Source organism: Salminus brasiliensis, chromosome 9 (genome assembly GCF_030463535.1).
Source record: "Salminus brasiliensis chromosome 9, fSalBra1.hap2, whole genome shotgun sequence".
NCBI classification, from domain to species: domain Eukaryota; kingdom Metazoa; phylum Chordata; class Actinopteri; order Characiformes; family Bryconidae; genus Salminus; species Salminus brasiliensis.
The window spans coordinates 7,681,847-7,709,193 of record NC_132886.1 but is presented as its reverse complement, the minus strand read 5'-3'; the positions used below and the strand labels follow the sequence as shown (position 1 = coordinate 7,709,193).

The 27,347-nt window shown below is 43.8% G+C and overlaps 1 protein-coding gene across 5 annotated transcripts in view; it reads right to left on the bottom strand.

Annotated features, from left to right (window-relative positions):
- Nucleotides 1-26,981, bottom strand: part of znf521 (zinc finger protein 521) — a 202,399-nt gene extending 175,418 nt beyond the window's left edge. Inside the window, exons 1-3 of one of the 5 annotated variants that reach the window (XM_072687264.1) lie at nt 26,828-26,899; nt 25,862-25,902; nt 9,156-9,212 (exon numbers count right to left, since the gene is read on the bottom strand). In XM_072687264.1, the coding sequence (XP_072543365.1) occupies nt 9,156-9,212; nt 25,862-25,901 (97 nt within the window). In that variant the 5' untranslated portion in view covers nt 25,902; nt 26,828-26,899. Of the gene's footprint in view, nt 1-9,155; nt 9,213-25,861; nt 26,460-26,827 lie in introns of those variants that run through there. The other 4 variants (XM_072687266.1, XM_072687267.1, XM_072687265.1 and 1 more) reach the window with 4 other exon arrangements.
- Nucleotides 26,982-27,347: the final 366 nt, after the last annotated feature.

Sequence of the window (27,347 nt, the reverse complement as noted above, 5' to 3'; positions counted from 1 at the left end):
CCACTGTGCCTTTCTCTAAGTCTCTGATTTTGTACCTTTATAATGTTGAATTTGCAATGGTATATATTATAATATATCGCCATAGTAGTACAACACTACAAGAAAATAATGCTCTAAACTTTAATATATGTTAATGTAATATTTCAATTATCTCTCATTTTTTCTGTCCACTGTTAAACTGCAAAGAGCAGCTGCTGTTTTTAAATAGTTTCAAAATACTAAAAGCTTAAACCGAGTTGCAAGGCATTGCCAGTAGTGCTAAAGTGATGTCTTTAGTAGAAATGAGAAATGTGAGACTCCACATGCAGTTTAAGAGGTTAGTATCAGAATCCTGGCTGTAAATAAACAGCCTTGAGGGATCCTCCCCAGTAACAAACACTCTCTTTCCAGAATACTCCCTCCCGACTAAACGACAAGACGGAGACCTTCTACCTCCAGAGGCTTGGAACGAAAGCTTCACACACACTAGAGACAATTCGGCTTTCTCTTTTCAGCTCTTTTCGTCTTCCTGTAACCCCCCCCCCCCCATCCTTTTCTAAGAGTTTTCACATCTAGCGAACCCCTCCTGCTACTTCACCCCCCTCTCCAAACCCCCGAGTTCAAATTAAGAATTTATTTTAACCAGCGAGTGGCTCCACTCGACACATGTCTGCGTCTTCTGATCAAAGGTGTGCGCGTTCCTTTAGTGCAGTCAGGGAGAGCTGACACACACACGGGAGGACATTAAGATTGAATAACCTTCACGCCAACACCCACTTCTCATTATGGGGAGAAAAAGAGGACTTGGAAAAAGAGAAAAGGAGGAAAGGGAGAGAGAGAAAAGTCGGGAGAAACTTCCAGCCGTCACCCGCCGATGTGGGTCAACCGACCCGCGGGGGCGAAGGGTGATCCTGCTTCACTGCTGATTAGGAGAGATTAAAGAGATGCACGCGACTGCGGGAAGGGTCGTGTCCCGTGTGATGATGTCAGAGCGGAGGGCGGGTTCAGGTCCAGCGGCTGTTGTACGAGAGAGCGGAGAGCGGATCACTTTTTCCAGCATGGCCGGGTAAAAGGAAACAGATGTAGATGCTGCTCCGTGCTCCAGTCTCCGACACGTCCATGCGTGTTGAGAGTAAGCCTACTGTCACTAAAACTGGACCTCTGTAGTCAGCACTACTGTACACCCCTAAAAATAAAGGTGCTACTAATGGTTTTTGAGCAATGCCGTAGAAGAAGCACATTTGGGCCTCACTCAACAACCATTCTTAGAAGACATTAGTCCTTAAAACCTACTTACACAGTTTCTGACATTCACCAAATGTTGACAAAAGTATTGGGACACTTGCTTATTTGTTTCTTCCGAAATCAAGGGTATTTAAAAAGAGCTTGTCCTGCTTATGTTGGAGTAATTGTCTCTACTGTCCAGGGAAGAAGACTTTCTACAAGAGCGTTACTGAGGTCGAGATGTTGGATAATGATCACCACCCCACCTCATCATCCCCAACTCCCCAACTCATCCCAAAAGTACTGAATAGAGCTCCACCACCATCATTCCTAAGAACACAGTTCTTCCACTGCTCCACAGCACAACACTGGGGGGCATTTTCCCCTCTAGCCCACGCCTGGCATTAGGCAGCAGCATGGTGCCAAGAGGTTCATGCTTATCTTCCCCAGTGAGTCCTATTCTACTGCCAGTACTTCCTGGACTAGACAAGGTATGTGTGTGTGTGCATTTGCACATCGTGTCAGCAATGGGTGCAACCTAAAGTAGCTGAATGCATTCATTAGAAGGGGTGTCCACATATTTTCTGAACATGTAGGGTTCTTCTATGGAATCAAGTTCAAGTGTAGGTTGCTACAATGTCCATGACAGGTTTGAGGACGCTGTCTTCTTTTGAAATGTGTGGTTCGGCCTTATTTCTGAGGTCAGACTGTCAGTTGTTCCCTGAGCTGTTCACTTCAATAATAAAAAAGGCAATAATTTAACAGCCTAATATGTAAAGATACTGCAAACCTACACAAAACACGGTGATTTGTACTAAAAGGACTTTGAAAAGCTAGGTGTCTACAAAACTTTGACAGAGAGTGTGCTTCACATCTTTGAAAAAACGGCTTATATTATATATATATATATATATATAATCTGTTGACCCATCTGGCAGTAAGACGACGTCAACCTGTAACTTCATAAATAGAATTTATTAACACCTCTACACTTACAGTAGCCTGGCAAACACTAAAAGCCATGATCAGATCAAACGTATGCTCTGGTTAACCATGCATGTACAGTGAGGCCCATAAGTATTTGGACAGAGACTCACGTTTTTGTTATTTTTCCTCTGTACATCACCTCAATGGATTTGAAATGAAACAAAGGCCCATTATATAAAATAACCCATTATACAGTCTATGACCCAGCCAAAACTTCTATTACTGAAGAATAGCCCCACAGGTTTGTACAGAAGTCCCTTTCAGCGTTAAGGGGTTATATAACTGCAATAACTATTTATTAACATGTTTTTATACAGTCTCTCCATTTTCATCTGTTCAAAACTTAATGGGGCAACTGACTAAGTAAGTCCCCTTGCTATTTTATGACATATTAAGGATAGATAAACAATCTGGAGTTGATTCTAAATGGGATTCATTCAACTCTCAAGGTCATCATTAGGCAGAAAACTTCAGGAGTGACCAAGCCAACAACTGTTCCAACCTTAAAAATATAATGAAATTCACAGGTGAGCTCAGCAAGACCGAAATAAACCCTGGAAGAACATGGAACTAATGTAGATGAATACCGATTTCCTCCATTGGTTCAGGCCAAGAACCCTCTTGAGGATGTAGGTGGTGTCATTAATACCATCCTCCCAATTGAATGTCCTATAAGTACAATCTCTACCTTGTCTTCAGAACCCTCCATCACCCCGTCACCTCCCTTCAACTCTGTCAAATCTCATCATTCCTAGCTCCACTTATCAGAAGGGGTACTGACTTTCTACCACAAGCAGAAACCTTCTGAACTCCTGAAGTTAAAGTAAAGCGCACAATTAAGAGATGCCTCCATTAAAGTAAACATACCAACCACAGGCCAGATTAGACAGCTAGAAAACATCTACAAAATCCTGCCCAAGGCAAGCAAGATTAACTTGCACTAGAATGAAGAGATGAGAAGAGTATGGAGAAGGAATGGAAGGTCATACCCCATCATCTGTCAAACATGGCGGAGGCACTGTTGCAGCATGGTAAAATAGTAAACGAGTTATACTCACAGGTTTAAAGAAGCCTCACTTATCAGCTTGAAGGTTCTTCACACTCACACTTCTTTAGTACAAGCATGGAAATCGGTAGATACTGAGATTAAAGATCAGCGTTTAATAGAACTACATAATCAGCACTGACCTACAAATAGGTTGAGCTTTGATGGACTTCCTAAAAGGGGCCTAACTCAGCGGGTTCCCTTTGCCTTATTCCTCAGCGGTCCTACTATCCTGTAGAGTCCATCTGTAGCACACCTTCTGAAGAACTTCAGATCAAGTGTGTTCAGATCAGATCAGTCAGGACTGGAACTGGACTCTGCAGAGTTATGGATGTCCAGGACCGGGACAGGTCAGCGGACCGGGACAGATCATCAGAGACTTGGGATGCACCAATAATGAATTTCTGGACCGATGATACCTGATACCTGATAACTACACCACACTTATCTAGAATGGTGATATATGTGGTTCTTTACCAGCTTAGAAGTTCTTCACACTCACACACCTCTGGTATGGTTCTTTATGGAGCCAAAAGTGGTTCTCCTATGGAACTGCTTAAAGAACCTTCTGTAGCACCTTCACTTTTAAGGCTGTAGTTTTTAACCACTATTATTAGCTTTGTCTTTCTAGCAATGCTTATATCCTTCTCAGCCCGTGTACCCGACTTTAATCCAGAACTGGATGGAAACTATTACTGAGTTAAAATTCATTAAAAAAAAAACAGAGCAGAGCTTCACAGACAAGCAGAAGACACAAGACCCGGAGAACCTCGGAACCGTGACTGCAAATAATTATCCTGCGAGAAAGAGAGACTGTGCCTCTTCAAGAAAAGAATAAAAGTGTTTGAGGAAGGGAAATGATTCCTGTATTTCAAATGAAACACTGGGGAACATGCATATGGATAATGTTACAGGGCTCTTCCTCCTAAGAGAAGGGGGGAAAAGAGAGGGAGGGAGATAGGGAGAGAACGAGAGCCAGAAAAATAAAAAAATCAACGAAAATAAAAAAAACCTGGGCAAAGAAAATCAAAGCTTTCCAAAATGAGAGCAAGACCCCCACACTCTCTGCTGTTCTCCCTCCTTCTCGCAGGAAAGAGATATACTATTGAGCAAAGCGTCTTGCCATGCCATTAGCGCAGTCGCACAACAAAGGAAATGAATAATAGAGAGGCTGATTTCAGCAGAGCCAGAGGAGAGAGCGAGAGAGTGCGAGAGAGAAGGAGAGAGAGCAAGCTTCCCATTCTATTCCCTCGCTCTTTCTTTCCTCTGGCAGCACCGCATTGATCTCTCTCTCTCTCTTTCTCTCTCTCTCTTTCCCTACCTCTCTTTTTCTCTGCACCTTGCTATATCTAGTCCACCCCTCTGCTTTAGAAAATAAATAAATAAATAAATACAAATACAAGCCGGTCCACTCCAGTCCAGCCCAAACCGACGCTGGCTTCCACAGAGTAGCTCGAACCCCGCACGGTCGGGCTGAGGGAAAAAAAAGAGAACATAAAAAGAAGAAAAGAAAGAAGGAGTGGGAGGGGGGGGGTATGGGGGGGGCAGCACAAGACGCATGTGGTTATAATTACACCCAGGCAGCACATAGAGCTACAGCCAAGCTGTGGATCACAAACCCGATTGACTTTGGAAATAGAAAGGGAAAAAAGGAGTGAAAGAGAGAGAGAGAAAGTGCACTGTCTCATTAAATCACCGACACCATACTGTTCCTGAGCCGAGCGCTAGGTAGCATGCACACTTTTCCATCGCCGACTTCTTCATGACTAATTTCTCCTTTCTTCTGGGCGCATGTCAAACAGTGATGTGAGCTGGAAACTCTTTCTCCTTTCTCCCGCTCTCTCTCGCACACACGCACAAAAGGCTGCGAACATACCTGGAGGCCAATTTACGAGAAGACCCTTACCTCCATGAGATTGAGCTGGGAGAGTGTAGAGTGTAATTGGTCAGAGAGAGGTCGGCCTCAATCAGAGTGCGAGGAGGAAATGTAAAACGTCGGTAGATACTGAGATTAAAATCAGCGTTTAATAGAACTACATAATCGGCACTGACCTACACGAAGGGTGGGCTTTGGTGGACGTCCTGAAAAGGACCTAACTCGGGGGTTCCCATTGCCTTATTCCTCAGCGGTCCTACTGTCCAGTCCAGCTGTAACACACCTTCTGAAGGACTTCTGGAGACCAAGTGCGTTAGATCAGTCAGGGCTGGAACTGGTAGATGTCCAGGAGCAGGATTAGGGATGGACCAATGTGGAATTTCTGGAATGTCCGATACTGATAATGATAACTGCTGATGACTGCAACCGACCTTGTTGTGGCTGATACTGATACCAGTAGCCACAAGGAGAAGCAGAAGGAAGGATCACTGATTAATTATGCATAGCTATGACATGCAGTATCTATTTCCGGATTGCAACAATCAGCTGTAACATTAGGCGAAGTAAAAAACACTGATTATCTTCATCTACAGTGGCTACGTCTGTCAAGGGGTGGGATCTTCATATTAGACAGCAAGTGAACCATCAATTCTTTAAGGTGATGAAGGTGTTAAGCATAAGGATCTGAGACACTCTGTCAAGAACCAAACTATAAGGGCTAGACGACTGGATCAGAGCATCTCCAAAACACTGGGCAGGTCTTGTTTGGTTTATCTGATATGCAGGTCAGTACCTCCCAAAAGTGCTCCAAGAAAGGACACCTGGGGAACCAGCGACAGGGTCATGTGCAACCTCACAACTGCTAGCGTCTTGGTACCAGACACCCCAGGACATCTTCAGAGGCCTTGTGGAGTCCATGCCTTAAATTGTTAGATCTGTTATGGTGGCACAAGGGGAAACTACTCAGTCTTAGGCAGGTGGTGCTAATGTTATGGCTAATGTCATGTATCTAGTGACACTAGAGTAGCGTCATTATTCCAGTGGTCTTCACCCGTCCTCCTAAGGACCTTTTTGCAGGTTTTAACTCCAGAACAAATCCAACACACCCCCATTCAGCCAATCAGGGACTTCTGAAGGCAGTAATTAGTTGGATCAGGTGCGGTGGATTAGGGTTGCATCCAAACCTCATTTCTCAATACAAAGTGCTCCAAATCTGGACTAGCGTACTTGGTAGCGCAAGACTGGATGATCATTCTGCGATTGGACTGCTATGTTGAGTCAAACAGCATGCTGAGAAAGGCATTCTGGGATGTTTGACTGTCCACACAAGTCAAATTATAAGGCATCCTTGAGAAATCTGGGGACACATCCTGGTATATGGACTGTATTTGGCTGGACGTGGACTTTGGAAAGGAACAGTACTTGGGCCGTGACGGCTGACGGTTCACAAGTCCGCAGGAGGGCAGGTACACGCCAGAACATAGACTGAGAACTAGCCAAAGTGTGTGGGAAGGTAGATCTCCAGAAGCGGGATTGGAGAAAAGCTTTTGAGCTGCCTGAGCCTCAGTTTCAGGGCAAACTAAAGAAGCAAATTACAGACATTAAACATGTCTTGGTTGACTGACTACATGTGGAAAAAAAGGGATAACTGCAAATTAGATCGCTTAGAGTACAAAACAACACAAACACAAAGTCACTGTACTGTGCATTGAAAAGCTACAGCCATAAGGCCATTTATATAAACCACTACCTCAGGTCTGCCTCAGTCCACCTCAGCACTACTGCACTGTGTCAACGGTTCTTGTAAATCACATAGTGACATGCCCTGCCACACATCTACCAATATTTATTGACCCCAGCACACCATAACATGAGCAACGCTCTTTTCTGTGCAAAAGAATAGATTTTCTGTGTAACGTAGAGAAGAGACACATCCAGGTGGTCTTCCCTGATCGCAGTATGGCATCAGCACTTCCGCATGTAAAAAAAAAAAAAAGGACACAACGTTGGGATTGTCTGAATCCACCGAGAATCATAAATGCGATGGAAACACTGCAGGAGCCATTAATCAAAGTTTGTCACTGTAGATCCTGTGGTTGTCATTAATATGTTTTTTTAAACTGTCCATCACTGTGAAAAGAACAGCGTGTGAGTACAAGACGTTTCCGTGGCTTGAAATCTAGCCCTGCTCCAGTCAGGACAGATTAATGTAATTTACAGAACACCTCAGGACCCGGGGCAGTTAGCATTTGGTTCAATGAGACCTCCTCATTGAACCAGTCCTATAGTCTTCCATTGGTCATTAGCCGTACTATCATTTACACATTAGGCTGCCTTTGTTGTTGGATGCACTTACACTTTCTAAATGAGCATGTGATCTTATTACTACTGCACATTTTAGGGGTGACTTTCGCAACGATGATTAATTGTAGCGATTTATGAACAACTTTGAGAACATTCGTTTTCGCGGCCACTGTGATGTGAGAGCTGGGGACCCGGTGTCATGACACGTCCTGTCCCCCCGGACACATCCTATCCCCATCTTACGTCATCTTACAGAGGGACCATTTAGGAGCCAATACGTTAGCCAGTCGATGTGTATTAGCTATCATGCTACTAGTTAGCCAGTCGAGCTGATCCACCATTGATTGTATTAGCTAGCATGCTCCTGTTTAGCCAGCCTGGGACGTAGCACAACGCCGGCGCCTTCAGCTGAAGATAGAAAAGAGATGGTGGCTGGCCTCGCATGTATCGGAGGAGCCGAGTGTTAAATCCTTACCCTCCTGGTGTCGGGGGCTGTTCTGCCATTGCATCCACTCTATAAGGCTATAAGACTCTGTAACGCACACCTTTCACAACTTATGTTGGTAATGAAATGTGGGCCCAAATACAGGCTCCAGAAGTCTGGAAGCAGACCCTCGAGTGGTGTGGACATCAGTGTCTACACTAAAAGCTAATGCTGTTGGCTTATTAAATCATATGCTTGGCAAACAGCCGTATGCTGGTTAAAGTAACACATTAAATATGGGTTATTGATCACAGGCTTGTTCGGGTTTGATACCCAGGCCCACTAAGCTACCACTGTTAGGACCCTTAGCAAGGCCCTAAACCCTTCCTGCTCCAGGAGGCGCAGCAGCATGTCTGGACCCTGTTCTTGGACCCTGGCCCTGACCACATTACCATAATTTAAATCATTTTTAGGAATAATATAAGAACGCATGAGAGCGTACAGGTGGTGAGACCTTAAGACCGTCGGTCGTTGACCTTTCAACCAATGTTGATTCCAGTCAAGACTTTTGGAAGCTCCTCGGTGTCCCTGTGTTTACTGCTGTCTCTGGGTTACAGTGGCCATTTTTCAGCGGCGGGTGGAAAACAAAGCACCGGCGGCGCTCGCTCACTCGCTCGCTCGCTCGACGGCGATGCCAACCTTTGAGGGCCGGCGGTCCCCCGTGCCTGCTGGGCGAAGTCATCCATATCGGGTTTAAAATAACCACACATGAGACCTAACCTTTACACGAGACAAATGAAAGAAGAGTGGGCTCACTCGCGTCAGGAGCAGGCCTCATTCACAGGCGAGCCGTGCGGAAGCATGACCTGGATTACCGTTCGCTGCCTGGAGGCCAACACTGAATGCCACATGAGGTGACAGGAAGCATTCATCTGGTAAAGCACCGACACTGCAGCATCAGGAGCAGCGAAGGCAAGCGCATGGGTTTGGGCGTGAGGGTGTGTGGGGTATGCACCGATACACACCTCATGCGCTCACTCCTTCAGTCCACAGTGCAGGCACGTTTGGGTGTGGGGGTTTGTTAGCACGGCCATGCTGACATGCACGCGGCAAGACGACGAGACGGACGATGAGACGTAGGCTGGGCGCTCTGAACTGAACTGAACGGCAGATGGATGCGACACAGTGACCAGACTGGGGACAACAGGTTAGCAAAAGCCAAATGAATTGATATGTCAGGCTAGCGCGCTGTCCTACGCAAGCACACGGGCTACACATAAATGCTTGGACGCTGAACAAAATCAATGAAATATTACCGCTTTGAATGGCAGCCTGCCCAGGAGTCTGCTGGTCCTCCGTCACATTGTCTTCTACTGCCATGGAGAAAGAGAGGGAGAGAAAAAGAAAGAGAGAGAGAGAGAGAGAGAGAGAGAGAGAAGAAAAAATTAGTCGACAACAAACACGGCGGCCCAGAAAATCCTTGGCTAAACAGTCTCACCCTAATCTGTTCAAATCTCTTAAGCGCAGATTCTGCGTTTTGTTGTTTTTGCATTGGTATTCAGAGAGAGTGCGACTTTTTCTCCGGGCTTTCGCTCGACCTGAGATTTGGGAAGGCATTCGGCTTTTTCATATGCAGGAGTTCTCATTTCTCTCTCTCTCTCTCTCTCTCTCTCTCTCTCTTTTTTGCAGGGAGGCCCACAGCCACACACATAAATCACTTATTGAGTTGAGAAATAACACGATGAATTATAAAACGTCCCCCTACAACAGGCCGAACGCTCCGTCCACCGTATGAATAAGTCGACAACGTGGTCCCGCGAAACGAGCGCTAACGTTCCTTAGTGAGAACGCACTTCGAGAAGGTATGGGGGAGGTGGGGGTATGGAAGATGCCAAAAGTAACAACCTGCATCCTCTCCGTGCCAAGCAGCAGTTCAATACAGCCTCGTTACCCACAGCAGTTCTGCTGCTTGTCCTTCCATTAGCTGAGCCATGTCTGTGCATCCTAATGACTCTCAACAACTGCTTGGAAGCTACAGGGTCCTCAAATGAACCCCCCTCTCCACCTCCATCATCACCACCACCACCACCACCACCACCATCCTCCTCCACCACCTCCTCTCCCTCTTTCTTGTCGGCTGTTTAGACAAATTCATTACACAGCAATCGAGCGCCTTTTGACGAGTGCGCGGGCGCGCCATTGTGTTCAGGCTTTGCTTTACGTGCTGTAAAAAAGAAAACTGGGAGGGAAAAAAAACACGGGCGCCTGCTTCATTAGAGCCTCCTTCGCCTTTTCTCTCCTGCTCTAAAACTGGAAGCGCTCCTGTCTTGCATGTCAGGTGCGGAGAGCTAAATGGATTTTAGCAGCGGGACGAGAACAAAAGACTCCCACCTGCTCCATGGAAAATGAGGCTTCTCCAGGAGGAGGCTCACGCTCCTCACCGCTCCTTCTTCCACCGTCCGAGAAAATAAAAAAAAAGCCCGGGCCTTCCATTATGCCTTCCCCCCGTCTAGCCTTTCATTTCCCAAGCACAGGAAGAAGCGGGGGTCCTGACAAGAGCGCCCCGCCGGGGGCCCAACGCCAGAGACCGGTCTTGAACGGAGTCTTTTAAAAAGTCCTCCATTTGACATAATTAAGTCAGAAGCCAGTGGCGCTGGAGTAGGTGGCCTGTGTGGGGAAACAACAGGGTGGCGGCGGGCAGCTGCGGCCCGTTCCCTCTCTTCCGCACAAAAAAAAAAGAAGAAAAAACTCCACGGGACCTCCAGTCAAAGCCCGCCGTGGAGAGAAATCAAAATTGGGACTGGTTGGATCATTACAATAGCGCAGTTCTCTTTCACGGTGCTGACAGCGCTGACTCCAGCCATTCAGAGTCGAGGAGAAATCTCATTTAGGAGAGGTTTAGAGGAGGCTGTTGACAACAGCTTCTTTCTTTACAGACAGGGAAAATGGTTCATTCACTTGTAGTAGCGTAATCTCTCAATGAAAGTCCCTCCCGTAAATACTACGACTGGACAGATGTTCGACATGTAGAAGGCAGGTGTTAACCTCTCGAGCTCTTTGGAAGCACCAGTCTTTGTCTTTCTTTTCCCTTCTCACTGTTATGACTTAGAAACAACTCAGTTAAAGCAGGTTTGCATTGCTTTGCCTAATCCGTTAACCTCAGGGTGTAATAAAGCTCAGAGAGCATAAAGGGTTAATGACTGGAACTGCACTGTCCATGCATTCCTGCGTTTATTAAGAAAGGAACAACCAGTCAGCCATTACTGTGGATCTGCAACTCTGGCAATAGTGCCACTATCACTATTGATGGAAATTGGTATCAGTGCCAATTCTAGATACCAGCAGAAATGCTAAAACGGGATACAGCACCCCTGGAGCAGAAAGGGTTAAGGGTCTTGCTCTAGGGTTCACAGTAGCAGCTCAGCGAACCCAAGTATCAAAAAAACAACCCAGGGCTCTAACCCAGGGCCACCATTTAACTTCTCCATCTAATCATCATTGCTTTCTTTTAACATATTTAGGCTAATGCGTAACTGTTACCAGCATACGGCCGGTTTACCGAGCACACCAATGGAGTACCGGCTGCAACAGGGCTCCAAAAGCCTGAATTTGGGCCTACACTTCATATCCTACCCCTCATAGCACTGTTGAAAGTATAAGACCCTTGAGGAACCTCTTAGAGTGCTTTGAGGAACCTTCAAGAAAAGCACCTCAAGAGGTTCCTCCAAAGGTTTTCATAAGGCTCTACTTTTTACAATGTGGCTACCAAATAATTTCAAGTTCCTGGAAAATGAATGCACCCTAAAGGGCTCTTTTTCTTATTTTTCTACTAAAAATGGGTTTATGTACCAAAAAAAGTGTCATAATTCATTAACATCACCTCTCTGTATCCTTTATATATGTAAATGAGCTCTGTTCTGATTAGCTGCCCTGCATTGGGCCTTGTTCAATAAGCAGATCAGGCTGAAACGCTCCTTATAAGTGTGAATAAGGCTTGGCTGAACTGCTATAGGCCCGACAGGTGGCTGTGTATAGCTGAGTTTGTAGGGCTGAATGTTAAGCTGCTTATACTGGACAGGAAGTGAGTGCTGCAGTTCACCTTTTCTTGAACAGTGAGTACAGTTTAGACGTCCAGGATACGAGCCCTTTAAGATACAATAACTAAACAGTAAGCCTCAATCTGAGAGGATGAGAGGATCGTTTTGGTGAACGCAGGAGAATTTTCCTTGAGTTCTGTCGATTTCACCAGTATAACAGAGGCATCACAGATGAAGGCACTTCCGCAGCATGTTTATTTTTACCTACGTTCATTACAAGACCTAGTACCAAAAGCTCGGAAGCAGCAGACTCCTGAATCAACGCGAGCGAGTTTTGGAAACCTGCTTGACTACCAAATGTTCACGTCCAAGACAGGCACGCAGTCGGGGCATGTTCACGTGAGCTTAATGAATTTCTCCTTCGCCGTGGAGGTCTGTGCACATTTCAATCCGGACAGGAGGGGGGTTCTTAATAAATCCCCCCACAGTCGAACGGGAGATGGGTGTGAGGGGAATTCATATTTTTGTTTGATTACCATCCCTGTTGGCGAGATCCGAGGAGTTCGGGCAGAAAATTCCCTTTAATGACACGTTCAGAACTTCTGCATTACAGCAGCAAAACAGTCATTTGTCACCACTGCGCTCTCATTAAAAAAAGTTTCTGCCATTTAAACCGAGCTGCGCGTCTTCAGTCTTGTAGGACCACTGTTTTTTAATATACAGTACATAAATGTTGCATACTGTGATCGCTTAGCCTGCTGGGCGAGTGATTAGCCATTAACAATGGCAACGGTATTAAGTGTACAGCGGAACCTGCTGTACTGCCTTAGCCCACTGATGGGCACGGAGGGAGTTATGCTTGTGCATCCTGAGGCTCAGGCGCGACACAGAGGAGTAGACTTCTCATCCGAGGTTTGGGAAGTTTAAACTGTTCCGACAGCAGTAATTTTAGAGATAAAAAAATAAATAAATAAATAAAAACTACAGATAGCATATGAGTATTGATGAGTGTGGATATCCAGCTGATCTCAGCAGGAAATACTGGATCTGATAACATGCTAATTTTACAGTACAGTCCACTGTTAGGCTACATGCGTATTTTAAGTACTATCCACAGGGCCTCGAGTACCCCCCTCGAGTACCTGTCACTTCTGCCATTTAATCTGCTTTTCAATATTAAAAAAAAACGACTGCTCACTCGTGGGGTTGCACTCACGTGATATGTGTTTAAGTCTTATAAAACTAAGCTGGAAACGTAATACAATTAACCTACCTTTCCAGACTGCACTTTGAAAAAGCTCACACTCGGTTAAGAAAACAAAACATAGCGCATCCATCAAGAACGAAAGCTTTGTACATTTTCTATACAGCGATGAAAACATGGCATCACACAGAAAGTGCTGGTTCTACATGCTCATCTACTTTACTGTAGGCATTGTGAAATATTTACAAGTCAAATTTAAACCAGTAAAAATCAGTCAATTTCAATGAAATGACCACTAGAGGGCCTGCACAAAAAGAGGCTATGTAAAGTGCGTCAATTAAAAACAGCTCATTTTAAAAGCCTAATATTAAATAAAAACATTGATGACAGTGATGGACAATACTCAATACTCAATATTAAATATCCGTCCTGGAAAAGAAAATGTGGTATTGTGCCATATGTAGGAGAAGTATAAGAATTTAAGTATAAGTGGTTGGTGTGGCACAACAGATAAAACCACTGGCAGCTAATGAGCTATTATACCATGTGGGAGACCAGGGTTCGATTCCCAGTCTGGGTGACTATCCTGTGCTACACCAATAAGAGTCCCTGGGCAAGACTCCTAACACTACATTGGCCCACCTCTGTAATACGAGTCACCTTGTAAGTCGCTCTGGATAAGAGCGTCAGCTAAATGCCTTAAATGTAAATGTAAATTTCTCGTAAATTAACTGATACAGGGCAAAATCACTCAATGCTATCAATACTGAAAAATTAGATACGCACTAGGTCTGGGCAATACGACCATAATATTTTATAATTGCCATAATTATGTAATTAAACTTTCCTAAGCATGTTGTGAATACTGTCAGAACTTAAAGAACTCTGACTGACTACGTGTTTTATGTGGAAGTGGGTACAGCGTGTAAAAATCACTGCATTCATATTTCCTGAGGTTTTTTTTTATTATTTAAACGACTGATTCTCAAACCTCAGAATAACAAAATATTAGAGTATCATGATAAATTTTCTTTCATATCGCCCAGCCCTTGTATGCATTTTCATGGCCGATTTTGAATTCCTTACAGCCAAACTGGCTGCTGGATGATTTTCGTCAGACTTTTTAACCTGAAGCTCACGCTGAACTAAATAAACACAAGAAACCCGCTGGCACACTTCCAGTATTTTCTGTTTGCCAACTCTGAAATATGAGTAACACTGTTTGCTGTAATGGGCCAAACTGGGATTGTAAATTTCTCAAATATAAAATGTGTGGACTATTTAAATAATATAAATATGAAATTAAACAAAGAGCTTGAATAAAAGGTAGAGGCAACACAGATCTTCCAGAATTAAAATAATAAAGGGCTTATAAATAAATAATGAAATAATAAACTGAGCTGAGCTGATTCTGGACTTACTCAGTACTTCCATCATGAGGTGAAAGATATATACAGCAAAAATAAGACACGTCTGAAAATGCGCCTTGTGGTAATATTACTATTACTGTTGTTACAATGACAATTTCAGTTGGTTAACACACTTAATATGATGAACATCAGGCCAATAAATCAGAAATGAATCAAAACCAACATTCAGAACCTCTGACCCAATGAATAGTGCTCAGATCAGTTATATTGTTTTTTAATTCTGTTTGTATTCTTCCTTGCTGTGACCCGGAAGCCACATGGAGAAGAATTTAAACACTGAGTTAACTGAGTCAACCTGAGCAGCCTGGACTAAAGATAACTGCTGTGTCTCTCTTTCATGAAAGTAATTGTTCAATACTCACAATTAAGGTCATTAATCGTGATATTGATTTGGTCATATCGCCCAGCACTGATAAAAGTACGGTATGTACAAACCACTAATTTAGACGCTCACTGTTACGCAAAGACCTTTTATCTCCATTTTTTTACAATTTTCACAATTCCAGTTTACAAATTTACTCCAAAATGACCTTTTTTTTACCAACTTTTTTACGTTTTTCACGTTGACATCTTTTATTCTGCCAGTATATATATATATATATATATATATATATATATATATATATATACTGTACAAAGGTTTAGGCACCTGTGACATTACTATTAGAATAAATACAAATAACATTACGACAAAAAGTTGCGGTTTTACATGTTCATAGATACATAGACAGGTAGACAGACAGACAGATAGATATACAGAGAGACAGACAGACAGGTAGATAGATAGATAGACAGATAGACAGACAGACAGACAGAGAGACAGACAGACAGGTAGATAGATAGATAGATAGATAGATAGATAGATAGATAGATAGATAGGTAGATAGATAGACAGATAGATAGATAGGTAGATAGATAGACAGATAGATAGATAGATAGAAAGACAGACAGACAGATAGACAGACAGACAGATAGATAGATAGATAGGTAGATAGATAGACAGATAGATAGATAGATAGAAAGACAGACAGACAGATAGACAGACAGACAGATAGATAGATAGATAGATAGATAGATAGACAGACAGACAGACAGACAGGTAGGTATGTAGGTAGGTAGATAGATAGATAGATAGGTAGATAGACAGATAGATAGACAGGTAGGTAGGTAGGTAAATATTCTACTCATGACCCCCTCAGCGATTTGTTCAGTGTGGACTACGCTTGTTTCTGGATGCCGACCAGGTAGGCCACGGCATGAATCATTTTTTGGTACAACATGACAGAAGTGAAGTGCACTGGTACAGCAGAAGTGCTTTGTTTTACATATTTCTGATGATGAAAATGCTGCCTTGCACATGCAATTTGTACTGTAGCGAAAAAAAAGGAAAAAACAAAAAGACATCAAAGTGCCCTCCTTTCTGCTCTCAACGCACTGCTCTCTCTCTCTCCCTCTCTCTCTCTCTCTTACTGTCGCGCACCCGTACTGTATTTTAGCAAACCCCAGAAACTAAAGCCTCAGACTCCCGAAGTCTAAAGCTACGTCTGACGTCTTGCAGCCTAAATGATCTGTGCATATCACAGCGCAGTGCTGCTGACACTTATTCAGCGCTACTCCTCTGTAACAGACATTAAGCCATTTGGTCTGGGTCTGAACTAAACCCTGGATTCAGAAACTGCACATCACTGTAACCGCTCACCTTTTTTTCCTTGTTTTGGTTTAAATGGTTAAAAGAGCTCTAAATCACGGCAGGTCTGCATTTTACGGTGGTCATTTCTATCACAGTCGGTCCATTTGCTGTGCCTGAACAGCAGCTACTACTGGAGTAAAGGTCATTTTGAATGTGATTAAACTACTCATAACATTAGCTTTCAACATATGGTCCCACACTCCTCACGATGCGGTACCTTCTTAATATCCAGACAGCCCTGGCCATTATGTAATAAGTGATGCTGCTTAAACAGTTCTGTAAAGAGCCTCTTTTAACCAACTGCAGGTAAAGCGGCGAGCCCAACGCATGCCATGTCTATGGTGAGCAAATGAATAACATTAAACATGATTAACTCCAGCTAGCGCTCTCAAAATCTACAGAGCTACGCTAATTCCTTCTCAAAAAGGTATCCTCTGCAAGGACCCCACTGGAGTAATAGACGCTAAGCCCCCCTTCTCGGCTGCGGAGAGGAGGGGAGATATTCATGCAGGTGTTCCAGATAGCAGGGGACATTAGCGGCGCCGCACAGCAGAACAATGGGGCTGTAGTACAGGCAGGCTGACCAGGAGCGAGCCCCTCATCAGGGGAATCAGCACTCAATTTAGAGCGGGTCACGACGGGTCAAACCTCCTCAATTAAGACTCAAAGCTGAGATGCCAAAAAAAAACAGGGCCGGGCCCACGTCCTGACAAGTGGCTATTGAATACATGGCCCGCCACGACAGGAACAAATCGACCGAAATCAAATTGGCATGCTAATCATGACTGTAAGGTAGTAGCCTGCAATTAGCATTATGCAAATGAGATCAAGCTAATTGGGGGCTGGTACAGTAGCCTTCACTTTCTGTTAGACATATAAGTACACTGATCGGACTGTTCCTGCAAATCACCAAAATTATTTATGTCAAAGGATATGGCAACCATACGAGTTTTTAGGCACCTAAGCACATTTTTCACATTATTTAATAGCATGTCCCTCATTAAATAAGAGGGGTTTTAAAATAGAAGCTCCAGATCTGATCAGAACAGATAAAGCAGGTGAAGATAAATCCAGTAAAAAGGAGAAACAAGAGCTTCTCATTCTGAAGAAAGAAAGTAGTGAGATCTTGTCGATGAGCTAGTCTGAAGAACAGAGCTCGGTTCCTCCAGGTTTCTCCTGGACGCCCCCCAGTCCAGCCAGAACAGCGTGGAGGATGTGTTCAACTCCATCACCAGCATCAGCAGCAGCAGCAGCAGCTCACCTGATTTACCATCATTAAGCCCTGATTTACCACCAAACCAGGTGTTGATCTGAGGAGAACTCTAAATAATACTAGACTCCATGAGAGAGGAGAACTTTGGAGATGTTCTAATGATGAACACAGTGATGGAGAACCACCACCAGTTTCTGTAGGAGTGTTATTAATAGTGTATATTCTATTATTATTAAGTGTCAAAGGGTCCTAAACGTTTGCACAGTACTAGACTATATATATATCATATGTCACTGCTGTCCAATGAAAAACATGTATCTCCATTTTTTCCACTTTTTTAGTTTTCTGTACACTGTAAATAGCTCTGAATGGACCAATAGAAACGCTCTAAATTACTCTAAATTAAAATTACACTCATATTTTACAACTTCCATTCAAAGGTAAGACCACTTTTGCCTATATATATATATATATAAGCCGTTGTCACACAAAAAAACTATGTAATGTCAATGATAATGATGATGATGATGAAATCATGAAATTCTGACACAATATAAAAACAATTGTCAGATTCACACAGTGTTAAAAAATGGAGTGCTGGTCAACATAAGCGTCTAAATTAGTCTGTGGTTGGTACATACCCTACTTTCCTTAGCGCTGGCCGATATGACCAAATCAATATTACACGATTAATGGCCTTAATTACGATTATAGAACAATTATTTTAATCAAAGACAGACGCAGCGTTTTTCTTTGGTCCACGCTGCTCAGGTTGCTCAGCTGGCTCAGTGTTTGGGTTCTGCTCCATCTTGCTTCCGGGTCACAGCGGGTGCTACATCATATATCATCATATATATATATATATATATATAGGCAAAAGTGGTCTTACCTTTGAATGGAAGTTGTAAAATATGAGTGTAATTTTAATTTAGAGTAATTTAGAGCGTTTCTATTGGTCCATTCAGAGCTATTTACAGTGTACAGAAAACATATATCAGCAAGATTCATTTGGTCAGAGGTTCTAAATGTTTCGATTCATTTCTGATTTATTGCCTCAATTTGTATACTGTTTATTATAATAAGTGTTCTAATAAACTGAAATATGGTCAACAACAGTCATAATAATAGGCAGAGTAAAGCCTTGTTTTTGCTGTATAAAAAAATGCACTGAATATTAAATTGAGACGCCACTGTATCATATGTACGAATCGTAATAAATAAAAAGCCAGAGAGTGAAACTGAGTCTTTATGCTACGGGATAACTGAGATTAAAAGACATTTAATCCAAATGAAGCAAATAAAGCTTTAAAACCCAAGTAATTCCATTAATAATTAACACAAAGCTCAATTACAGCCGTGATCAACAACAACAATACAATATCTGACTGCATTTGTTAAAATGCCAGAACTGGATGATGTGTACTGTCCCAGTCAGACCAATGAGAGCCAGGGAAAAGAACACTGTCACCTACCATGACCAAAAGGAAAAAGCAAAGAAAGGAAGGAAGAAAGAAAGGAAAAGCAGAAAAATCGGTCAGCTCCCGAGACACCGCCAACAACTTACAGAGGCGAGTGTCATGAGAAGTGACAGCTCTGCTAATGGGATTTTTTTACGGTTCCCTGACAGTTGTATTAATGATAATGACACCAGGGTTTTTTTTCATTATATTAAAGAATGCTGATGAGAGGCTTATCCAGCCTTCTAACAATAGACAAAACACAAACAGCGGCGATGGCGATGTTCGGCCTTTCTTCAGCCCTTTCTTACTGTCTCAGAGCTACTACACAGCACTGCTCTCCACTCTACAGGATCTTTAAGTGGCCTTGCGAGTTTAACACAAACAGCGCTCCCCATAACTGCAAAGAGCTGCTAATAAAAACTGCAAAGCTGGAAATATCCCTCAGACGATAATTTGGGAATTAGTGCACAGTGTCCTGCAGTCATGCATTATTCGACGGAGAAACAGGAGGAGGATCACAAGGAGGATCTCAGCAGCGCCGTGTTCACTGTGTGTTTACTCCTACACAGCAAATAGTGAGGGTACAAGCCTCAGCCAGTGGACGGGCTGACGGGGATGAGCAGAGCAGCTCCACGGTGCACCGTAAAGCTATAGTTTGGAACTGATGCAATGTAAAAAAAGCGGTACGCCGTGTGAACGGAAGTGCGAGACTTCCACAGATCGCAGTGTTTGGTCTTCTTCCTAAGGCGGCTTATCACTAAAACTATAAATGCACCAATATGGGAATTGTGGGCAGATGCTGGTGTTTGTTCATGTACAGATCTGCTGATGTAGATGAATTAACATTTATTATTTATAGGTTATACATTTATTATTAGAAAAGCAGGGCTAAATCTGCCTGTTTCAGCAATTACATCTATTTCTGTAGGGTTACAAATAAGGGGTGGGCATAATGGCCCACATCACAATGCTTTCACCAAGACATTTTCATAATATATGGTCTATACGTGCGTCGGTGTGAGATTTTAAAAACCGCCAATCGTAATCAGCGGCACCACGTCCAGTTAAATGGGACTAATTCTGCTCTTTATAATGGATCACGATGCTGGTCAATATTTTTATTTAAAGAATATCTAAATATCCACCATAAAAAAAATCATTTAGTAAAAAATAATAAAATTATATTAATGTCATATGTATATATTTTTTATATATACATTTTTTAGTTTTCTCCATCATTTGAACCCTGGAGCTGTTCTGTACACTATGTAAATAACTCATAAATGAATGGACCAATAGAAACGCTCTAAATTGCTTGAAATACATTCAAAGGTAAGGCCATATTTGCCTGTATATACAGTATATATAAGTATGGATTGATGATGATGATGATGGTCTGCTCATCATGAAATTGTCTATAAAAATTGTCTTTAAAATGCCAATATTTTCGCACAGTAGCCCTAAATGCTATGCACTGCTGGAGTTACCAAATCATCAAAAATCTGCCTGAAATATTACCCAAATTTTAACATCTCACAAACATCCTTTTTTAACATAGCAATGAACATGCCGATACGGATACCATTCCGATATTATCCAGCATCATCCAAAGTAAAACCACTGACTGGGTCCTGCTTAGCTGCAATCCGTCTTGCTCTTCACTGCATGAGGTGGGGAGTAATCTGGCTGATGGCAGAGCTGCACGTTGACCACTGAGCTCAATTACATTACCATAATACATACATTTATAACATGTCAAAGAAATCTGCCTGAATCAGCATTTCCACTCATTTCTGATAAGAGTTACAAATAAGGGTGGAGGGCAACATCTGTACGTGACTAAATGCATTAGCAGGGTCAGATTTTAGAAAGCATCAACACAAACCTTTAGGACAATGATTTATATTCACAATTAACCAGTCTAACTATGCTCTCTATACTGATACACGATGCTGGTCAGTGTTTTTTTTTTTTTCTGTTAGGATAATAATCCATTATGATAATATCCATAATGCAATTATCACACTACGATAAATATATACTATAGTATTATTACCCATTTATTTATAAATGTAGTAAAAATGAATCAATTGCAGATATTTTAGCACAGAAGCCACAATATTTTGCTAATCTGAGATTTAATAAATAGATCCTCAAATATCAGCCTCAAATTGATAAACACAATTTTTTTTTGTACAATTAACCGCCGATACCGATACTAGTCCGATATTATCGCGCACCCCTCAATAAAACCACAGGTCGTGTTCTGCTTTGCTACAATCAGTCTTGCAGTTCACTGCATGAGGTGAGGAGTAATCTGGCCGATGGCAGTGCTGCACGCTGACCACTGAGCTCAATTACATTACCATACTGACAGTCAGGTCTTTTCCTAATACTAAAGACCACTGATGAGAGGTTCATCCAGCCTCCTAAGAATGGAAATACACTCGCCGTCTTGCTCCAGCGACGCTCCAAAGCCTGTAGGAGCATTTACGCCTCAAAATCTACCTGCAAAATCTGCAGCCTCTAAATAGCAGCTATTAATTGGGACAATTCCGGCTTGCTAGGCTGTGTAACGCCAAAATCTGCCCTCTTTCCTGCCTCGTCATGTTTCCAGCTCTGCAGGCCTGTTCCGAGGCTGGACTGAAGAGCCCGTCTTTAAGGTGCACATGACACTGGAGTGATTTCACGACACCCGAGACGCGGGAGCTAAATGGCGCTGAAAATATATTTACGTACGCGGAATTCCCTCGAACCATTCCAGCCAATAAACATGAGTCTGCTGTGTTCGCTCGCCGGTGTCCGGTGATCAGGCACCACGGCACAGCCACATCCCAGAAAGACGACAGAGAGAGAGGGAGAGTGATAGTAGAGAGAGTATGGAGAGTCATGAGAAAAAGAAAAGGAGAGAGAGAGAGAGAGAGAGAGAGAGAGAGAAAGAGAGAGAGATACAGCAACGTGGCAAGCGTCTCGTATGCCAGAGCCACGCAGAGGAAGCACGGCCGGGACGGCGGAGCTGAGTGACAGGCGGCTGGGATGAGCCATGCAGATAGGCAGGCCTGGGTAAATGTCAGCGGCGCAGGTTGAAGTGTTTGCATACAAGAGGATGATGTATGGCCTCCGCCGCTGCCATTTATTCCCCCAAGCAATAACGCCATCGCCGCCGCCTCGCACGCTAGACTATATTGAAACGGGTCTTTGTAAGAGAGAAGGAGCAGAGGAAGAAGAAAAGCTGCTGCTTTAAGGGCCTCCCTGGAATCCACACACACATACAGCCTGGGACCCACTCCCGCTCAGACGCTGGGGGAAAAGGGAAGGATCACGTTTCACATTCTGCCCGGGCTATATGTGCTTTGTTTGGCATCTTCTATCCCTCCTCCATCTGGGCTTTCACCTGGCGTCTGGCCGACACATACCTTCACTTATCTTCCATGAGCACATACACTCACTACGAGCCGGCTCAGCAGTGCCAAAATCCGAGACAAGAAAAAGGGACACTGCGACTTTTCCAGACCCAAATCCTAATATTTATCTTACGTAGAGCATTCGGAAAGTCACACTGACTCCATTTACCAGCTGAGCGGCTTCATACTTACAGACTTCAACTAGAATAATCAACACTGGTGAATGAACAACATCCGTAGACAACACTCATAGACTTGAGGAAATGATGTCCACACGATGCGATGTTGTAGCTACTGACTCTAGCGAGTGCAGCCTTTTTTCCCCCCTTCAAAACGACCCGCATAGCCACACAGATCGCCAACGTTTAGCCTCCCAAAAGCAAACCACAGGTTGCATCCATGCATTATTGCATTCAGCCTCGCAGTTCATTGCATGAAATGGAGCCATCTGGCCACTGGAAAGCAATAGCACTGTTGAACGCTGACCACTTCATTGGTCACTAACTTGAACGGATGCACTGTAATACTATACCGTTGCTGCCCTGCAAAACCTTGTACCTCAAATTTACATTTTTACATTGTGACCAAATTTCAGGATAAACTGACCAATAGAAAAGCAAGAAAATATTTTTCCATTGACTTCCATTGGAAATTAGGACGATTTTTTTCCCTGTCAAGCTGCTTTTTTCAGACATAAGGTTTTTACATATATATTTGACTGCAGCCTTTTGCAGCCCCTTCACTTGCAAAGTGACTACAGGTTGCTTGCATGCACTTACTGTATACAATGGTGAACTTCTGGTCATTGGAATACAACAGCAGTCTTGCACACTGACCACTTCTCTGGTTTCTATAAACTAACTAACTCAAAAACTCAAATTACTAAACGGCAACAAAGCTGGAGAACCTAATAGTGAAAGACCACCATCACAAAGCAAGGCACTCCTAAATTGACAGGTGCTTCAACTGGTTCTCTGAGGGATGCCATAGAAGGGCTCGACCTCATTTGGTCGTATTAGGAACCATGTTAGTAAACGGCATGCGCAAGTTGAGCTTTTCAGGGTCTAAAGAAGCTTCATTATTCACTATTACAAACATGCGTTTCTGCGTGGAACCAAAAGTGGTCCTCAAGGAACCATGTGAAGCAGCGTACAAAACATATGATGCTGTATGTACGGAACCGGACCCTTCATTGTTCCCTTCATAACTACTTTTAGAGCTACAAAGCTCACAACGTTAGCCTCCCAGAAGCAAAGCGCAGGTTGCATCCATGCATAACTGCATTCATAGAGCAATCTGGTCAACGGAATTCCTGTGGAATAGCCCTGTGGCACACTGACCACTTCAACGGTTTCTATGAGCGAAGTCACCTGAATTACCTGACTAGTGAAAGTAGCTGGTGATCTCAGTGATGAAGGATCGCCACCAGAAAGCAATGCACTCTCAGAAGGTACTAGAGGTGCTTCAAAAGGTCGGCCCTCACATATCCTTATCACAAACATGGTTCTTAACGAAGCCAAGCCAAGTGGTCCTCAAAGGACCATCTGAAGCACCTTTATGGTGCAAAAACCTCCAAGATGTTGTATGTAGTGACTGCAGCCTCTTTGTTTTTGTTTGTTTCCTTCAGAAGAACATTGAAAGCCACACACAGATCACAATGTTTACCCTTCCCAAAAGAAAAAGTACTAGTCTGATGACTGGGATGCAGAGGCATCTACAAACCAGCCTTGAATTACATAACTGCCAAGAAGCAGTGGCTGGTCTACTGGAAGCATTGCGAAATCCAAAGCAACGCAAACATCAGCGACGCCACAACGCAGCAAAGTTTAGCTTCAGCACTACCAGCAACGCCACCGAATGCGAAAAGCAGATGTGATCACTTCAAGCAAGCACAACTTCTCCACTTTTCTCGTACAGCAGAATGCTGTCTAAACCTCTACGCTCCAGCGTCCGTCATCGCGGGGCTTCGCGTGTAAGAAAAGAGAGACGTGATTGTGTTCGTCCTCTCTTCTCCCTGAGGTATTGATTTAAAATGGTGACTGGAGGAACACACCGCGGACCATGTAATCTTCCTTTGAGATGATGACTTCCGAGAACGAAAAGGGGGAGGGAAAAAAGAAAAAAGAGAAAAGGGGAGCAAACGAGGGAGGGAGGGATGGGGGGGGGGGGGGGGGGGCATGGGGCATCCAGACCACAAGCTGAGAATGTGAAATTGTGGACAATTATTTGCTGAGCGAAATACAAAGGCTGCCAGATGAACTGGAGCTTAGCCATGAATACCAGTGGCTACCCTCAAAGGCTACAGGGGGAAAAGTCTGCGTTCTATTTACTCTCCTCAGTGTGTGTGAGAGAGTGTGTGTGTGTGTGTGTGTGTGTGTGTGTGTGAGAGAGAGAGTGTGTGTGTGATTAAAGTGAAGTCTTCATAGTCTTTATTTTCCTGTGTTGCTAAACTGTAGCCAGTACAGACTACTCTCCAGCAGTCCAACACAAGCCAGACAGACAGCCAGACGTCAGCTAGAGCCGTACCTGTAAGCTCACACAGGAGCGGTTTATGGCCTACAGTCGAGCAGCCCCCACAAATAAGGTCCTAGACATCCAACCGAGTCCACACCTTCCCTCTAACCTTCCACGCTGGTCCTCAGCACCTCCCACCAGCCCTGCTCCTGGAGGTCCACCACCCACCTGCAGAACTTGGCAGAGCCAGCCCACATGGGAAGTGACCCCTTGAGCTGACCTCTCCAGAACAGTCACATGTGCTCCTCCCCCAGTTCAGCAAAACTACCACCACCAAGTGTTAAACTCCGCGAGCGGCGTCACATGACCCCTGCATCTCCCTTAAGTCACATGTCCTCTTTCTCCCTAAACTTCCCCAAAACTACCACCACCATGTGTTAAACTCTGCGAGCAACGTCACATGACCGCCCCCTCACTAAACCACCCCTATCCCCACCACAACCTCCAGAAAGATGTCAAAGCTGACCTCTCCAGAAAGCTCCTCTTATCCTCTATTTAACCCCCTCCAACGAAACTACCACCACCATGTGTTAAACCTCTGCGAGCAACGTCACATGACCCCCCCTCCTCACTAAACCACCCCATCCCCACCACAACCTCCAGAAAGATGTCCAAGCTGACCTCTCCAGAAAGCTCCTCTTATCCTCTATTTAACCCCCTCCAACGAAACTACCACCACCATGTGTTAAACTCTGCAAGCAAGTCATGTGACACCCTCCCTCCCCTCACCCAAATAAAACCTCCCAAACTCTCTCACTCTCTAATATCTCACTCTCCGTCTCACTCCCACATGCCTCAGCAGTCCAGGTCACTGTACTCAACAGTTCCCCCCAAAAATACAGCATCTCTAAAGTTGCACCCCTCGACAACAACAACAACACCACCCACACCCCCCTCCCCAACACACACGTACGCACGCACGCACGCACGCACTCACGCAAGCAAGCAAGCGCGCGCATACTACCCCTCGGACCGCGTGCAGCCCTCGCCGGAGCGCCCTAAAGCGCATCACAAGCCGTTATAAAGCGATACAAAGCGTTATAGTGCCTCGCCTCACAGACGGCACTTACCTCTCAGTGATCTTGGTTTTGCCTGCTTGCGGCGCGACATCCTAACAGGGGGGAAGGAGGACGGCGTTCAGTGTGTGAGAGAGAGAGGGGGAGCAAAAACACTCACAAAATAATAAAAAGAAAAACAGACAGAAAAGGGAGAGGAAAAAGGAGCCCTGGCGCGAGGGAGTTTAGATAAATGCAATGCTTTGCGTGGAGAGAGAGAGTGAGGGAGAGAGAGAGAGGAGGGGGTCGGTTTGGAGGGGAGGGGGGGGGTCTTTCTATTTTGTTAAAAAAAAAAAAAAAAAAAAAAAACGACTTAAAAACTGCACGAGATCGGTGCTGGGAGAAAGTGTGAGGAGGACGACGGTGCACCGTGCACTAAAAAAAGCCGTCGCGCGACCATCTCCGAGCTGCAACTCTCTCTCTCTCTCTCTCTCTCGTTCTCGCTCGCGCTCTCTCTCTCTCTCTCGTTCTCTCAGGCGCGCACACGCACGTGCGGTGGAGAAAATCGCGCGAGCTAAAAAAAAAAAGAAATAATAATAATAATAACAATAATAATACTATTAACGCAATGTATTACAATTAAATTAAATATATAAAATATATAAAAATAACAACAACAACAACGCTCGTGCGTCTAATCGGGCTGCAGTGTCACGAGAGAAAAGCAAAAAAAAAAAAAAAACAATAAAAATAAAAAACGACGTAAAAATGAGGAAACACTTCTCTAAGTCTCGCTTCTCGAGCCGGAGGAAAGTCCGCGTCTTAAATGTTGTTTTTTTATTTTTTCCTTTTCTGCTGTTAAAAAAAAAAAATAAGCAGCAATAAAAGAAAGATAAGATAAAGAAGAAGAGGAGAAGAAGGAGGAGGAGGAGGATGAGGAGGAAGGAGAAGAAGAAAGAGAAAGAAGAAGAAGAAGAAGAGGAGGAAGAACAGGCAGAAGGAGAGGAGGATGCGAGCAGCAGCTCCTTCCTCATCACAAACCTGCGAGGTCTTGGACTGCGCCGTCGCTCCGGTAGTCCACATAATAATGGAAAATGGAAGCGAGGCCCCCAAAGCCATGCGGATGGCTCCAGAGGGGGCCCGGAGCCCGCAGGGACTCGCTCTGTACGTAATCACTGAGGAAATCATTGTCAGCCTGCCTGCGCTAGAGCACTCACGGAGAGGCATGATTAAAAAAAAAAAAATCAGTGGCAAAACCCGGTCCAGAATCCGGGCAAGGATCCGGAGCCTCTCGCTTTGGCATGAGGGGAAGGTTTGGGGAAAAAAGGAGGAAGAAAAATTTAAAATATATAAAAAAGAAAGTAACACACGTGCTGAGAACGGGTATAAAACATGTAAATTACTTAAAATAAATAATAGAATAAAATTAGCGTTTTATTTTGTAAGTATTTATTTTATTTTGTGCGTTTTGTGTCATTTTTCCAACTTTCCTACCCGTTTTATTCGAAGCCACGCCCCCTTTTGTAAAAAAAATAATATATATATGTTTATATTTATATAA